Below are 17585 nucleotides of genomic sequence, written 5' to 3'. Positions count from 1 at the left end.
TGGAAAGGAGTATGTAGAGGGTCTATACAAGGGCGATGTTCTTGAGGACAATATTATGGAAGTGGAAGAGGGTGTAGATGAAATGGGAGATAAGATACTGCGTGAAGAGTTTGACAGAGCACTGAAAGACCTGAGTCGAAACAAGGCCCCGGGAGTAGACACCATTCCGTTAGAACTACTGACAGCCTTGGGAGTGCCAGGCCTAACAAAACTCTACCATTTAGTGAGCAAGATGTATGGGACAGGTGAAATACCCTCAGACTTCAAGAAGAATATAAAAATTCCAATCCCAAAGAAAGCAGGTGTTGACAGATTTGAAAATTACCGAAGTATTAGTTTAATAAGCCACAGCTGCAAAATACTAATACAAATTCTTTACAAACATATGGAAAAACTTGTAGAAGCTGACCTTGGGGAAGATCAGTTTGGATTCCGTAGAAATGTTGGAACACGAGAGGCAATACTGACCCTACGACTTATCTTAGAAAATAGATTAAGGAAAGGCAAACCTATGTTTCTAGCATTTGTAGACTTTGAGAAAACTTTTGACAATGTTGACTGGAATATTCTCTTTCAAATTATGAAGGTGGCAGGGGTAAAATACAGGGAGCGGAAGACTATTTACAATTTGTACAGAAACCAGACGACAGTTATAAGAGTCGAGGGGCATGAAAGGGAAGCAGTGGCTGAGAAGGGAGTGAGACAGGGTTGTAGCCTCTCCCTGATGTTATTCAATCTGTATATTGAGCAAGCAGTGAAGGAAACAAAAGAAAAATTCGGAGTAGGTATTAAAATCCATGGAGAACAAATAAAAACTTTGAGGTTCGCCGATGACATTGTAATTCTGTCAGAGACAGCAAAGGACTTGGAAGAGCAGTTGAACGGAATGGACAGTGTCTTGAAAGGAGGATATAAGATGAACGTCAACAAAAGCAAAACAAGGATAATGGAATGTAGTCGAATTAAGTCGGATGATGCTGAGGGAATTAGATTAGGAAACAAGACGCTTAAAGTAGTAAATGAGTTTTGCTGTTTGGGGAGCAAAATAACTGATGATGGTGGAAGTAGAGAGGATATAAAGTGTAGACTGGCAATGGCAAGGAAAGCGTTTCTGAAGAAGAGAAATTTGTTAACATCGAGTATAGATTTAAGTGTCAGGAAGTTGTTTATGAAAGTATTTGTATGGAGTCTAGCCATGGTTGGAAGTGAAACGTGGACGATAAATAGTTTGGACAAGAAGAGAATCGAAGCTTTCGAAATGTGGTGCTACGGAAGAATGCTGTAGATTAGATGGGTAGATCACATAACTAATGAGGAGGTATTGAATAGAATTGGGGAGAAGAGGAGTTTGTGGCACAACTTCCCTAGGAGAAGGGATCGCTTGGTGGGACATATTCTGAGTCATCAAGGGATCACCAATTTAGTATTGGAGGGCAGTGTGGAGGGTAAAAATCGTAAAGGGAGACCAAGAGATGAATACACTAAAAAGATTCAGAAGGATGGTACTGGGAGATGAAGAAGCTTGCACAGGATAGAGTAGCATGGAGAGCTGCATCAAACCAGTCTCTGGACTGAAGACCACAACAACAACATCCTCTGAAGATGTGAAGGCTACATATTGCTATTTGTATAATAGTGTTGTGTTATGTTCTAATGTGTGTCGTTTTATACAGATGCCAAGATACTTCATCTGACAAAGTTGGTCACTTCCTTCTCATGCTATCCTTATCTGAGTGTGTTGAATGTTTATGAAATGTTGCCTTAAACCATCCATCCGTATGACTGCTTTTGAAAGGATAAAATACCCAAATCGTTTTCTTACATAATGAGTTGTGTTACATTTGTTTTAAACAGTTGCTTGAAATGTTTAATGGTCTCACGGGAATTGAGGACATAATAATTTTCAGTTACTAGTAAATGCTTGCAATATTTTCAGGAACTAGCTTAGAAAAGCATTCTTTTAGTCTGTTTCTTTGTGCTAGCTAGTAATTTTTTGAACATTGACTGCAATAAGTGTCTGTACTAATTGGAGTAGAAACAAGGAATCAAATCTATATACATGTCTCTATCTTGTCTGATCTGAGGTCCTTTTGTATCTTAATGTATTCACATACTTTGATTATAATTTCCGTTACTGGGGTGGTGAACATTCTGAAAATGTTACTACATTTTCCACTTCCCACAATTTATTGCATTGTCATCTTACCTGTCAAGTCATTAAACGTTTATTTGGATTTGATTGCTTTGCCATTGCTTATAATTTCATTGATGAATTAAACTATTGTTCTTTCTCTTGTATACACAGCTGTGTTACTAACAAGGCAGCTACAAATGACCTTAATTTGTATGAACCTTCAGAGGAATCACTCGTTGCTGAGATATTATCTTCCGAGAATGTTATCCAAGAAGAACCAAGTGGAGAAGAAAATGACAACACTTCTTGTAGTGGTACAAATGCAACTCATCGTACCAAAGACTCTTCAGATACAGATGATACGTGGGAACAACAAAGCTGTTCTGTCCAAGTAAGGGTAGATCCTTTGTAAATTAGCTGTTCTCTACAAATGAAGTGAAACTTAATTCTGATAAGTCACAAAAATTGTGGTACTTTATCTGCATATTAATTCCTGGTTGTAAAGTCTGTTCACCATTTCATCTTACTAGAGTTTTGAAGTTAGTGGGCTATGAAGTACTGTGTCTAGATTGTCAGTGGTGGAAATGATAGAAACAATTTTAGCAACATAATTGAAGAAAAAACTGATGCTATTTTCTATGCTGTGCAGTCACAATATTGAATGGAACACACTATATGGTGTCACAGACACTACCGTCCCACTATCTGCAAAACTATCTCCTTTCTGCAATTTAACCATGCAGATTTAGAAATCTATATCTTATTGTTTATGGCAACTATGGTACAATGAACTTAATATTAACACACACACACACACACACACACACACACACACACACACACACAGTTTTGTGTCACCCCTATATTTCAAAATTCATGGCACAGAAACATAATTCTCTGAGGCATGCACATAATTTCTTTGCAATGTTTCTAGATCACCATATGGAAAGAAAATCGTGTAGTGACAAAATCAGTTTCACATGGAAGTTTTTTTACAGCACTCTTTACTTCTGTACAGGCTTGAGTCTGTTGTGGCATACCTTTGATGAGATCATAAAGTCAGCCTTGGTCCAAATTGTCCCACTCTTCAATGGCAATCCTGCATGAGCCGCACAAAGTGTGTGGTCATTGTCAACACCCAAAAACAGCTTGTTTCAATTGATCCTACCCATGTTCAATTGGTCTCATATTTTGGAACAGGCAGGCCACTCTGTGGTGGTGATCCTAGCATGCTGAAAGTATGTGTTCACGAGAAGAGCACCTTGAGCGTGAGAGTTATCATCCATCAAGATGAAATTGTCACTAAAATGTTGACAGCATGGTTGCGTTGTTGGTTACAGAATTTCGTCCCTGTACATTAGAGTGGTGAGGTTTCCCTCAACAATCAGAAGAGCTGTACATGGCCTCAGGCACCCCAGAACATCTCTCTGCCACCACCTTGATGCCCATGGGAAACAGTGTTGGGAGACATTCAGTATTATCTGGTTGTCTCCAGACACGTAGTCTGCAATGATCGCTGTCCAAATATCAGCGCTGCATGCATCAACACCACTCGACCCCAACTCTGGTGCATCCATTCTGTAAGATTTCTTGCCCATCGGTAATAATGATCTGGTTCTCGCCATGTCGTTGAGAGTGGAGATTCGCATCATACGCCCTTCTCCTTATAGTTTGGTGCAATCTGCAACATCCTGTAGCCCTTCACATGCTGAATACAGTTCTGGAGCACTCAGCCTATGGTTCCTTTGACTCAAAAGTTGTAGATATCTGCCATCTTGTGCACTTTGCAAATGTGGACAGTATGTGTGGTGTGAGTCCTCAAAACAATCTTCCAGGCGGGACTGATACCCCATCCACAGCACATCACTTTGACTCTGGTGCACACGTCGAGCAACTTCCTCGGTTGATAAGCCTTATTTGCATTGATGGTTTGGACCCAATCATCGGTTGCAATTGTCCTTAGTAGCAGAATGGATGTTCACTCTGGTGTTCCCGTGCTGTCCCTAAGGCCATACCCTACAGCAAGGAACATCTGGATATGCGACACTCCAGAAACAAGTGGCAACATCAGGCGATGTGCTTGGGTGTGCTGCATGCAAGTGATAGTCTCTGCTATAAGATGGCTTCTAGAACTGACCATCTGTTTCTATAAAATGGCACCTCTAAACTGTAGAACATTGTAGCTTGAGGGTAAGGCAGCAAAATTAGCTTTGCTTAGGAAAATAAAGTGATACAGAAGCACTGTGCATGAAATTTGTGAAGGGAGGAATCTTCATGGAGAATTTCGTAATTTATATCATAAAATGTGAAGATTGCCACACAAATGCTTTGATTATAAGCGGATGAGCAGAGACACATTCAGATGTCTCATCAATAAATTAAAGATGAATGTTTGTGACATGACCAAGAACTTTCAACAACTAGTAAGTGCGGGAGAGTGACTAGGTAAATATGTAATAATGAGCGATTTACTGCTGAAGGTATACATGGTGTAACGGTTGCATCATAAAGTAGTAACTGGTATCATTATTAGGTTCCAGGTTCGATCCTGGCTACTACTTATATTTTATCACCTATCCCAGAATATATCACACACATTAAATTCTTAATAAAACACAATGAACAAGCATGAAATTTTACTGATATTTTATTGTTGGTAACGTAATTCATCAGCAATCATTGTTAAGGCCAAGTGTTTCAATTCATCTAAATAGTATGTGTAAGTAAAGCGTACCAAATCTTTGAAAAGAAAGTGAAAATTTTTGTGAAATGACATAATAAAAGTAAGAAAACAGGTTAGACGAATATTTGATGCATCTCATTTTCTGTACATGATTTCGAGGCAAAGGCACATCAAATGTCTCTGATCTGTTTTATTTTTTCAGACAAATCATTTTCACAAAATATTTAATAGATTTCTTTCATTTTTTATTTTTATTTATTTATTTATTTTTAATTCAGAAAGCACAATTTCATTGACACCCCATTTGCCTTCCTAGTATCTTCTGTTCTCAAAATTTCTAAATTTAGCACTTGATTTTGAAGGAAGCCCTTTTGGGCAGTTAAATGTAGCACCAATGTATCTTTTTATGCACATGGTAGCCAGACCTTGAAGAGATGAACTTTTTCACACTTCATTTACATAGCTAGCAGCAGCTGTTCATGAAATATTTCAGTTTTCCTCAAATTGGTAATTAAATTTTCCTTAATTACCCTGATTACTTATAAACAATTAAATATTTTCTTGTAATACTGGACCTCACACTGGTCACTTTGATACCTCATTTGCCCATTTCTCACTCTTTGTTTGGCTATGAAAATTTGGACAAAATCTCTTTGTGTAATTTATAGGAAGTCTTGTTTTTCCTCCGCTCAAACATTTGACCAAAATGTTTAGAGTGTTACTCATACAACAAAACACATCCTTTTTGTCTGCTGTCATTTCCAAAAACCTCATCTTGATATCTTGAATCATTTATAAAATACGATGATTTTTACGGTCACTTGATTGCAGGTCCTAAGGAAATAATTCGGGTGTGCTGCAAGCGACCTGTCATCTGATATAAGAACCAATAGCTCAAGAATGAAAAGAGCTATCATTCTGCTCTCAACTTTAAATACAATTTCGATGTGTTGGCTGCATTTAATATGCAATAATGTATGGCTTAAAATGAACTACATGCAAAGTCTACTCAGTGTGATTTTATCTCCGGAAACTCTTAAAAATTTTGTGCAGTCATTTATTTAGTTTCATGCAGCACAGTAACTATGACAAATAATGAAAAGAAATTCAGCCCTCCATTGAGCAAAGATATCAAGCTGCATCTGTGTTTTGCTGAAAAGACTAGTAGCTGTCACTGTCACTGGCACACATGCTGTGGCAACAACATTCAGACACATTTGAATCCATACATCACAAGTTGTAGCAAGGGACAGGCAGCTCTATGGACATTGCTCACCTAGGAAATTTCCATAACTATACCTGTGGTTGTGTTTTGTCTTTCGAAGCAATCGTGTGCTGTTGGTTGCTTCTGTTGCTTACATAGGACATGGTCTAATGCATCGCTACTGGTGCTTTACTTTCAACAAAACTCTTGCAGTCTAATAGAGGGCAGCATTCTACCTATGGGTAGTGCTGATGGTAACTTTGTGTATCTTGTTGTTGAACAGCATTGGCGATGACCTTCAGATTGGTACAGGAATGGTCACAATAGCATAAATTGTTAATAATTAGGGACAGGAAAAAATCATTTCTTTTGTGGTCAGATTTTGGAACTCCTTTTTGGCCAGATATCAGTGTTCCTTTTTGACCAGGATTTGGTTCTCTTTTTACAGTTTAAATGTTTATTGCCAAGTTTGATTATTCCCCCCCTCCCAAGTTTTATGTGCCTGTTTTGTTGTTATTTTTTCCCAGTTTCGGTATTTTGCCAGATTTGGTGTTATTTTTGAAGTCGCATCATAGCTCGCTATGCAGGAATTGAACTGCTATTTTATGAGTATATGCAAACCTCAGGCTTGAGGAAAAAAGAAGACAAAATGCAATTTCAATATTCAATAACAGTAGAATAGCTCTGCAGCCAGCCTCAAATGCCTGTTTTCTAAATTTGGACAATAGTGCCTTGTAGAAAGATTGCTGTCTTCCCTCCAGATGCTCTCATTTGAGTTCATGAAGCATATCTGTAAATACTTGCATGCTCATGGTATCTACCATTAACAAATCAAGCAGCATGCCTCTGAATTGCTTTGAGCCTTCCTTTAATTTGACCTTGTGGGGATCTCAAATACTTGAACAGTCCTCAAGAATGGGTCGTACTAGCGTTCTGTATGCTGTCTCCTTTATGAGTGAGCTGCAATTTCCCAAAATTCTCCCAATGAAATGAAGTCAAACATTCACCTTCCCTACCACAAACCTTACATGCCTGTTCCATTTCATCTTGCTTTGTGCCATTACGCCTAGATATTTATAACACTGTCAAGCTGCATCCTGCTAATCCTGTATTTGAATGTAACAGGGCTATTTCTTCTGCTTATCCACATTACCTTAAATTATTATTGATTTGGAGCAAGCTACCAATTATCACACAAACTAGAAATTTTGTCTAAGTCATCTTGTATATTCCTACAGACCAATGACACCACCTTCCCAGTTCACCCCCTGGTAGCTGAGTGGTCAGCATGACGGAATGTCATACCTAACACCCGGGTTTGATTCCTGGCTGGGTCTGAGATTTTCTCCGCTCAGGGACTGGGTGTTGCGTTGTCCTTATCATCACCATTTCATCCCCATCAACACGCAAGTCACCAAAGTGGCGTCAACTCGAAAGACTTGCATCAGGCGAATGGTCTACCTGATGGGAGGCCCTAGCCACACGACATTTATTTACCACCTTCCCATACACCACAGTGTCATCAGCAAACAGCCGAACATTGCTGCTGACCCTGTCTGTCAGTCAGGTAGAAGGAAAAAAAGAAAATAGTTCTGTCACACAGTCCTCCTCCGAATGCGAAAATATTTTGTTGACACCGACCTATATAGGGAGGAACAATCACCACGATAAAATAAGGGAAATTAGAGCTCGCACAGAAAGATATAGGTGTTCATTCTTTCCACGCGCTATACGAGATTGGAGTAATAGAGAATTGTGAAGGTGGTTCGAAGAACCCTCTGCCAGGCACTTGAATGTGATTTGCAAAGTATCCATGTAGATGTAGATGTAGCTGTAGAGATGGAGATGTAGATGTAGATGTTGATGTCCTGGGGAAGTCCTGATGATACACTGTCTCCTCTTTGAGGACTGCGTACTGGCTTCCATTACTTAAAAAGTCCTTGAGCAATTCACACATCAGGGAACCTAAACCATATGCTCGGACCTTTGTCTCCATTCTGCAGTCATGGCACCAAGTCAAATGCTTTCTGCAAATCTGGGAATATGGAATCTGTCTGTTGCCCTCCATTCATGGTTTGTAGGACATCATGTGAGAAAACGGTAAGCTGAGTTTGACACAAGTGATGTTTTCTAAATCTGTGCTAATTTGTGGACACACACCTTTTTTGTCTCAAGGAAATTTGTTACATTAGGACCTGGAATGTTTTAAAGAATCCTGCAGCAAACCGATGTTAAGGATACTGGTATTTAATTATGTGGGTCAGTTCTTTTACCTTTGTCATATACAGGAGTCACCTGCACTTTTTTCCATTCACTTGGGGCTTTTGGCTGGGTGAGAGGTTTGCGATAAATGCAAGCTAAATAAGGGTCCAAAGGAACCAATGCTGCGCAGTACTCTCTGTAAATCTGAATTTGGATTCCATCTGCACCTGGTGACTTACTTGGTTTCAACTCTTTCAGTTGCTTCTTTATGCACAGATGCAGATTCTTTGTCCCCCAGGTGAGAGTGTGTGTGACAGTCAAACAATGGTATGTTTGTACAATCCTCATGCATGAGTGATTTCTTAAGTGTGAAATTTAAAACTACAGCTTTCGTTTTGCTGTCTTCTACAGCCACATCACACTTAATGAGGAATGGCTGGATAGAAGCCCTCAACCCACTTACTGATTTTACTATGTATGACCTGAATTTTCTCAGGTTCTTAGCAAGATTTTTCACTAATGTGCAACAGTAGAAGTTGTAGTTGTATGGATCATGAATTGATCTTCTTACCTACACACGAATTTCTACTAACTTTTACCTGTCGACATTTTGTGTGTTTTTTTAAACCAAGAGTGCAACTATCTCTGTTTCCTCAGCATTTTCTAAAGTTGATTATTAAACCGTGGAAGGTCCTTCCCCATCCTTAAGCCATCAAACCACATGTCTCCATAGTGTGATTAACAGTCAGTTTAAACATTGCCCACAATCCCTTTGCATCCATTGCACTGGAGCTAAATGATGCTCCTTAATTGTCTAAGTGGGGTGTTAACAACTGCTTATCTGCTTTTTCTATCATAAACATTCTCCTGGCCTTTTTTATAGATTTATTACTGTTAGTAATCATTGTTACAATGATATCATGATCACCAGTCCCTGTTTGTATACTGATGCTGTTGATAAGGTCAGACCTGTTTGTAGCTCCAAGGTCTATAAGATTTCTCTTGCTTCTGGGTTGTTTAACTAGTTATTCAAGCTAGCTTTTGGAAGAATGTCCTCAGAAGTACTCCAAAAACAAGATACCTAAATTTAATGGTTTGGTTTTATCTTCACTTCACCTTAAGTAGTTTTTTGTTTTCTTTAATTTGATGAAATTGCTCTCACCAGATGCTGCAGTCACAGGAATTGTCATAGTATCCTCAAAGCTGTTTTAATGTTTGGATAAGCATCTCTTAATGTATACTTTGAATGAGAAAGACCTTCAAAATTTCCGAATGGAAAGCTGTGTCAATGCTCTTTGATAATCTCTTTCACTGGATCTTGAAAGAAAGTATTTCATCAAGTAGCTTTGCTGTACTGATATCCCTCTTATCTTCATAAAAAAATTACTTAAGAGTACTGTTGCCAACATGTGCATGTTATGATGTAACATTTTTGAGATGGATTCAGTCCTAAAATAATTATGGAATACGATGTCTGATTTTGTGTGTGTAATGTAAAAGAATATGATGATTACAGTATGTAATATGTTACACCACATGTGCTTTGAAAATGACTTAAGGTCAAAATTAACCAGATGTGTGATTCAAATAAAGAACATTCACATTACGGCCTAGAACTGTCTGTGTTTTCATTTAGGGGTCCTCACGGAAACAAAATTTATTACCTCTTATATTTGGCACCATAAACAACTCCATATTTTTTGAGATAAGATAGAGATTTCATTTAAGGCATATGCTGACAGGATATTAATCAGGAGAAATTACGTGATATGGCTGAAGACTGGTTGTCCATTTCAGTCCTCCTCCTCCTCTCATATACTTTGAAGCAATCAAACTGAAATAGTTCACTGTGACAACAGCGTTTGTTCACAGTTGTTGGCTGAAGGAAAGACTTTTTGTCATGTGCAGAAGAGAACAAAGGGTAGAAAAGCCCACCACATACCTCTCCTGTTGGATTCTTTTTTTTGTCCATTTACGCCCCCAACCACGGCAAAGGTACTACTCACCACACCTGTGGTGCACCCTAGTGTGGTGTGAAGTGTAAGTACTCTGTTTAATTTTTGGACCTGAGGATATTTCACACCTCATCAAAGAGGTTGGTTCCTCTTTACAAGAACATAGTAACTTGGTGTACGTATCAAAAGTGTGGGCAGATCAGCTAGAAAATATGATCTGCAATGAGCACCTTTTATTAGCACAATAGGATGTAAATGAGTACTAAAACGTTATCATACTGTTCTTGCTTTCTCTTTGGGAAATGAAATTTGAACGAAAATTTCACTGTAGTTATTGGTCTGATTTCTAAGTGTAGACGGCACAGTGTGGCAGAAATTCACTGTAAAATATTTCGTGACAGCATAGTTAATGCTTTACCTTCCTACTACCATAGTAATTACTTACTACTACCATAGTAATTACTTACTTCACTGAGTCCTTTCAGAGAAAGAACTGTCCTGAGTTGAAATGTAATGTTCTTTAGATAAGAAGAGCTCCAAAAACTTGGCTGCCCTATACGTGTGAACATGGTGCATAGATATACAGGGTGTTACAAAAAGGTACGGCTAAACTTTCAGGAAACATTCCTCACACACAAATAAAGAAAAGATGTTATGTGGACATGTGTCCGGAAATGCTTAATTTCCATTTTAGAGCTCATTTTAGTTTCGTCAGTATGTACTGTACTTCCTCGATTCACCGCCAGTTGGCCCAACTGAAGGAAGGTAATGTTGACTTCGGTGCTTGAGTTGACATGCGACTCATTGCTCTACAGTACTAGCGTCAAGCACATCAGTACGCAGCATCAACAGGTTAGTGTTCATTACAAACGTGGTTTACAAATGCGGAGTTGGCAGATGCCCATTTGATGTATGGATTAGCACGGGGCAATAGCCGTGGCGCAGTACGTTTGTATCGAGACGGATTTCCAGAACGAAGGTGTCATGACAGGAAGACGTTCGAAGCAATTGATCATCGTCTTAGGGAGCACGGAACATTCCAGCCTATGACTCGCGACTAGGGAAGAACTAGAACGACGAGGACACCTGCAATGGACGAGGCAATTCTTCGTGCAGTTGATGATAACCCTAATGTCAGCGTCAGAGAAGTTGCTGCTGTACAAGGTAATATTGACCACGTCACTGTATGGAGAGTGCTATGGGAGAACCAGTTGTTTCCGTACCATGTACAGCGTGTGCAGGCACTATCAGCAGTTGATTGGCCTCCACTGGTACACTTCTGCGAATGGTTCATCCAACAATGTGTCAATCCTCATTTCAGTGCAAATGTTCTCTTTACGGATGAGGCTTCATTCCAACGTGATCAAATTATAAATTTTCACAATCAACATGTGTGGGCTGACGAGAATCCGCACGCAATTGTGCAATCACGTCATCAACACAGATTTTCTGTGAACATTTGGGCAGGCAGTATTGGTGATGTCTTGATTGGGCCCCATGTTCTTCCACCTACGCTCAATGGAGCACGTTATCATGATTTCATACGGGATACTCTACCTGTGCTGCTAGAACATGTGCCTTTACAAGTACGACACAACATGTGGTTCATGCACGATGGAGCTCCTGCACATTTCAGTCGAAGTGTTCGTACACTTCTGAACAACAGATTCGGTGACCGATGGATTGGTAGAGGCGGACCAATTCCATAGCCTCCACGCTTTCCTGACCTCAACTCTGTTGACTTTCATTTATGGAGACATTTGAAAGCGCTTGTCTACGCAAATCCGGTACCAAATGTAGAGACTCTTCGTGCTCGTATTGTGGACGGCTGTGATACAATACGCCATTCTCCAGGGCTGCATCAGCGCATCAGGGATTCCATGCGACGGAGGGTGGTTGCATGTAACGTAAGACATTTTGAACATTTCCTGTAACAAAGTGTTTGAAGTCACGCTGGTACGTTCTGTTACTGTGTGTTTCCATTCCATAATTAAAGTGATTTGAAGAGAAGTAATAAAATGAGCTCTAACATGGAAAGTAAGCATTTCCAGACACATGTCCACATAACATATTTTCTTTCTTTGTGTGTGAGGAATGTTTCCTGAAAGTTTGGCCGTACCTTTTTGTAACACCCTGCATTTAACTGTATTATACTGTGGGTCTTTAAATTGTGTTAAGTTGCCAGCCTGGTTGTCCACGTGTCAGACCAGACTGACCACCATCCTGTCCACAAATCTGATCTCTCAGCAGTGCCATGTCTAAGCGCCTACCTCTTAGCTTTGTTGGTTGCCAAGCTGTCACCTGCTGAAGCTTCTGCACATATTTTGATTATTTCTCTCTTCATTTTCTGTACAATTCTTTGTCTCTCACATTCCAACTTGTCAAATACAGCTCTCTCCATGGTTCTGACATCTCACCTTTTTTGTAATCTTTATGTATTCCTTTGGACTCTTACTACTGTGAATGGTTATACACTTCTGGAAATGGAAAAAAGAACACATCGACACTGGTGTGTCAGACCCACCATACTTGCTCCTGACACTGCGAGAGGGCTGTACAAGCAATGATCACACGCACGGCACAGTGGACACACCAGGAACCGCGGTGTTGGCCGTCGAATGGCGCTAGCTGCGCAGCATTTGTGCACCGCCGCCGTCAGTGTCAGCCAGTTTGCCGTGGCATACGGAGCTCCATCGCAGTCTTTAACACTGGTAGCATGCCGCGACAGCGTGGACGTGAACCGTATGTGCAGTTGACGGACTTTGAGCGAGGGCGTATAGTGGGCATGCGGGAGGCCGGGTGGACGTACTGCCGAATTGCTCAACACGTGGGGCGTGCGGTCTCCACAGTACATCGATGTTGTCGCCAGTGGTCGGCGGAAGGTGCACGTGCCTGTCGACCTGGGACCGGACCGCAGCGACACACGGATGCATGCCAAGACCGTAGGATCCTACGCAGTGCCGTAGGGGACCGCACCGCCACTTCCCAGCAAATTAGGGACACTGTTGCTCCTGGGGTATCGGCGAGGACCATTCGCAACCGTCTCCATGAAGCTGGGCTACGGTCCCGCACACCGTTAGGCCGTCTTCCGCTCACGCCCCAACATCGTGCAGCCCGCCTCCAGTGGTGTCGCGACAGGCGTGAATGGAGGGACGAATGGAGACGTGTCATCTTCAGCGATGAGAGTCGCTTCTGCCTTGGTGCCAATGATGGTCGTATGCGTGTTTGGCGCCGTGCAGGTGAGCGCCACAATCAGGACTGCATACGACCGAGGCACACAGGGCCAACACCCGGCATCATGGTGTGGGGAGCGATCTCCTACACTGGCCGTGCACCACTGGTGATCGTCGAGGGGACACTGAATAGTGCACGGTACATCCAAACCGTCATCGAACCCATCGTTCTACCATTCCTACACCGGCAAGGGAACTTGCTCTTCCAACAGGACAATGCACGTCCGCATGTATCCCGTGCCACCCAACGTGCTCTAGAAGGTGTAAGTCAACTACCCTGGCCAGCAAGATCTCCGGATCTGTCCCCCATTGAGCATGTTTGGGACTGGATGAAGCGTCGTCTCACGCGGTCTGCACGTCCAGCACGAACGCTGGTCCAACTGAGGCGCCAGGTGGAAATGGCATGGTCTCCATGGGAGAATAGCAGCCTGCATTGCTGCGAAAGGTGGATATACACTGTACTAGTGCCGACATTGTGCATGCTCTGTTGCCTGTGTCTATGTGCCTGTGGTTCTGTCAGTGTGATCATGTGATGTATCTGACCCCAGGAATGTGTCAATAAAGTTTCCCCTTCCTGGGACAATGAATTCACGGTGTTCTTATTTCAATTTCCAGGAGTGTATTTTAAGAATTTATGATGAAGTCTTTCTATAACTCCATGTCCACCCCATTTGGCTTCCTCAACATCATGATACAGTAGGACAGTTCCAAATTTGTTGTTATTTGTGTGTTCGTGGCCATCACTGTCGATCAGTGTCAGCTTGAGATTAACTATGTTCATGTATTGTACAAATATGCCATGTTGTTTTGCTCATCACAGTACAATCACCAACATACTTCATCAAAGCTCGGAATTATCTTCTGTGACAATTTGGTACTAGTTTTGAACTGTCATATTGTTACTGATTATCAACTTGCTGTCTTCTTTTTTTTTTCCCCCCCTCCCTGTCATATTAGTGGTACTTAATTATCTTTTAGTAAGTCCTTCAAATTACCCTGTTGATTCCAGATGATCTGAGCCCCAAGAACTATAATTTTTATTTTTACAGTTTACTATCTAGACTTTTCTATTGAACATTCAGAATTCTTAGAAATTGTTTGTATTTTTATTCCACAGAGAACTTTCCACTACTGTATTGAAATTGCATATGGTGCTTAACTTCCCCAAACATCTCCACTTTTGTATAGTTTCCAGAAATTTGAATATTTTGTTTTTGAACCACTGGGCAGTTTCTTCTTTTCTTATTTTTCAGGTAGGAATTTTATTTCTTAAATGATTGTTAGTGTTATCCTTGATGATGGCATGTGCCTTCTCTAAAATGTGTGTTACATTTTAAACAAGTGTTAAATACATTCATATTTAATCGTAGGTAGAGAGGAGGCTCTGCCAGTAGCCATTGAATACACTGGTTGTGACTGGCTGTATGTAGATTGAGGCCCACATCACACCCAGTTGAGTTACGTGTACCGCTAGTCTTGTACGAGGGGTGGAAGCACAATTCTTGATTTACAACATAATTCACAGAACTGCTTGTAATCCTTTAGTTTGGAGCTGATTGAGGTGTTAAACTAGAATCTCAGAAGTTTCTGTGCCTAGCTTTGATGTGGATTACTTCACCTATTTCATCAAATAGAAAGTCATTCCCATTAACACTTTGAGGGCTGGGCAGCTAGAGTGTCATTTAAGTGGCTGATACTGCACATTTCCACAATTTTTCTGAATTTTATGTAGGAGGTTCTATTGCACAGAATTAAGATTAGTTTGTTGCATTTGGAAGACAGATTTTGTTTCTGTTAAATGCTGCAAAGAAACATAAATGTACATGTATGACAAATATTTTATATCTAAATAAAAATGTATTTTCACAACAAAATTTTTTTCTGACATTATTTCCTAAATGGAGATAAGATTATAATTTGTTGGTATTAAAAATAAGACTGTTTGAAAATGTATTTTTTTGTCTAAAATTGTTTAGTTATATTTGGTTTAATGTGAAAACTTCTGAAGCATTCTGGGCGATCTTGTGGCAAATCCTTTCCTATAAAGGGGGTCTACAGTACAGAATTTGCAGACTAATAGTCAATTTCTAACAAGTCACATATGTAAAACCACAACAAAAAACTTGCGCAGTTCACTGAGTTTCAAGTGACTCCACTAATGCCAAACTGTGTGTGGCTCCAGGTTCCATGTTACATTTAACATGTCAGTAGTTGTTCTAGCACAGCGGTTTCTCTCTCGTATTACCTTCTTCAGCAGTTCTTTGCCGAAAAAGTAGGTGAAGCAAACACCGTAGAGTTCTTGTCAATCTGAGTTTGAATTCCAATTGATTCTCCAAAACCTTGAAGCTGTGGTGTAGTAGTGTTACCTCTTCAGTGCACAGTTGAAAGACGCAGATTGATATTTTGAGATGGGGGATCTCTGAAGCAGCATCAACATCAGCAGCTTCACCATGAGGGCTCCTGGACTCATAGAAATGCCTCCTTCTTCTATATAATAAATCACAAAAATTAACTTTCTTGTGTACAGTAGACAATATGTACACTTACGGAAAAATGTGGTGAAACAAGTAGCTTACCATCACTGCATTCAAAACTAGAAATTTGTTCATCAAGCCCAGAGTCACTGTTGTTCAACAGAAACTCTATCATCACATAAGTTCATCTTGAAGACAAACATGTAGTCTAAACTGGCAACACAGACAACATTGGAAGTCCTTTGCTGTGTGTGTAACATTGGGAGACACTGCATATGGCAGCTAGGTGAAACAAAACAAAGCAAGCAGCATTCCTTTCCCACTAAGACAAGTGACACAGGCTGCCAATAGCATTTTCTTTATGGTCACACAAGTGTTAAAGAATCCCTTCATGCAGAGGAGACATAAAACAAATTTTGGGATTCACATATGAAGCTGAGAAACTGCAAATTTAGCTCCTACATAAATTATCCTTTTTGGAGTAAACCTGTGCGTCGTAGGAGCTATGTCATTCATCTTGAAAGTGTTAATAGGTCAAATGAGCACTACCCACAGAAAGCATCTGCACCTCATGATCTAGTGGCTAGTGTTGCTGCCTCTGGATCATGGGGTCCTGGGTTTGATTCCCAGGTGGGTCTGTGATTTTCTCCACCCAGGGACTGGGTATAAGTGTTGTCCTCATCATCAGATCCTCATTCGGATAGTGGCGAGACTGGAAATGGAAAGATTGGAACTCGTTCGGGCGCTGATGACCACGATGTTGAGTGCTCCACAAACCACCACCACCACCACCACCACCACCACAGCCAACCAACCAACCAACCACAGAAAGTGGTTACTCACTAAGCAAAGTGTATATGTAGCCTGGCATGTTACATGTGGTGTTTACATGGGGATTGGTTTTTGAGGCTAGAGGAACATGTCTGTATGTCCAATGATGAAGTAGATACTAAATTCAGAGAAAGTAGATCAGCTACCTCAAGTAGGTATGACATCTTCAAATGTATTATTTATGTGCCGTAATTTCTCTCTCTCTCTCTCCCCCCCCCCCCCCCCCCCCCCAAATCAATTTTAGTGTTGCATTACACCATCCTCAGACCTATGAATGCAGTGTACTATCTTTGTTGTAATTGTACATAATGCAATATCGAACTACCTATATTTACTTCGAAGTTGGTTACATATTAATTCCATTAAACTAAAAAGCTCCAGTTTTGATATGTATGTATGACCAGCAAAGTGTTAAAACCATAACAAAAGAAATGACCCATATATAGTGTGTATATGGCACCATATTTATAATGACTGCACTGAAATCTGATAACCTATGATGTAGAATTAATAATTAAGAACAGTGCAGTCACACAAAGTAATTAGATGTACACGTGATTATTCAGTAGGGTGAAGAACCATATTGCTCTACTCAGCCTTTGTCAGCATTCACTGCTTGGCACTGGTACAGGCAGTTACATCTACATATATATTCCGCCAGCTACCAAGCGGTGTGTTGCGGAGGGTACAATTCGCACCAAAGTCATATCCCCACCCCTGTTCCCTCACAGATTGGGCGAGGGAAAAACGACTGTCTGAATACCTCAGTACAAGCTCTAATTTCCCTTATCTTTGAATGGTGATCATTGTGCGATTTGAAAGTTGCTGGTAATAATATATGCTCTTCATCCTCGACGAAGATCGGATTT

At 40.6% G+C, this 17585-nt stretch overlaps 1 protein-coding gene across 5 annotated transcripts in view; it reads left to right on the top strand.

The window, feature by feature from the left end:
• LOC124554974 (protein phosphatase methylesterase 1) overlaps positions 1-17585 on the top strand; it is an 87431-nt gene that overhangs the window by 44368 nt on the left and 25478 nt on the right. For all 5 annotated transcript variants that reach the window (XR_006968502.1, XR_006968503.1, XM_047128712.1 and 2 more), the window contains exon 6: positions 2306-2525. Coding sequence is in view for 3 of the 5 variants with exons in the window: in XM_047128712.1 (XP_046984668.1) it covers positions 2306-2525 (220 nt within the window). In the remaining 2 variants the exon portion in view is untranslated. The remainder of the gene's footprint in view (positions 1-2305; positions 2526-17585) is intronic.

Source organism: Schistocerca americana, chromosome X (genome assembly GCF_021461395.2).
Source record: "Schistocerca americana isolate TAMUIC-IGC-003095 chromosome X, iqSchAmer2.1, whole genome shotgun sequence".
NCBI lineage: Eukaryota > Metazoa > Arthropoda > Insecta > Orthoptera > Acrididae > Schistocerca > Schistocerca americana.
This window is presented reverse-complemented; position numbering and strand designations above follow the sequence as displayed.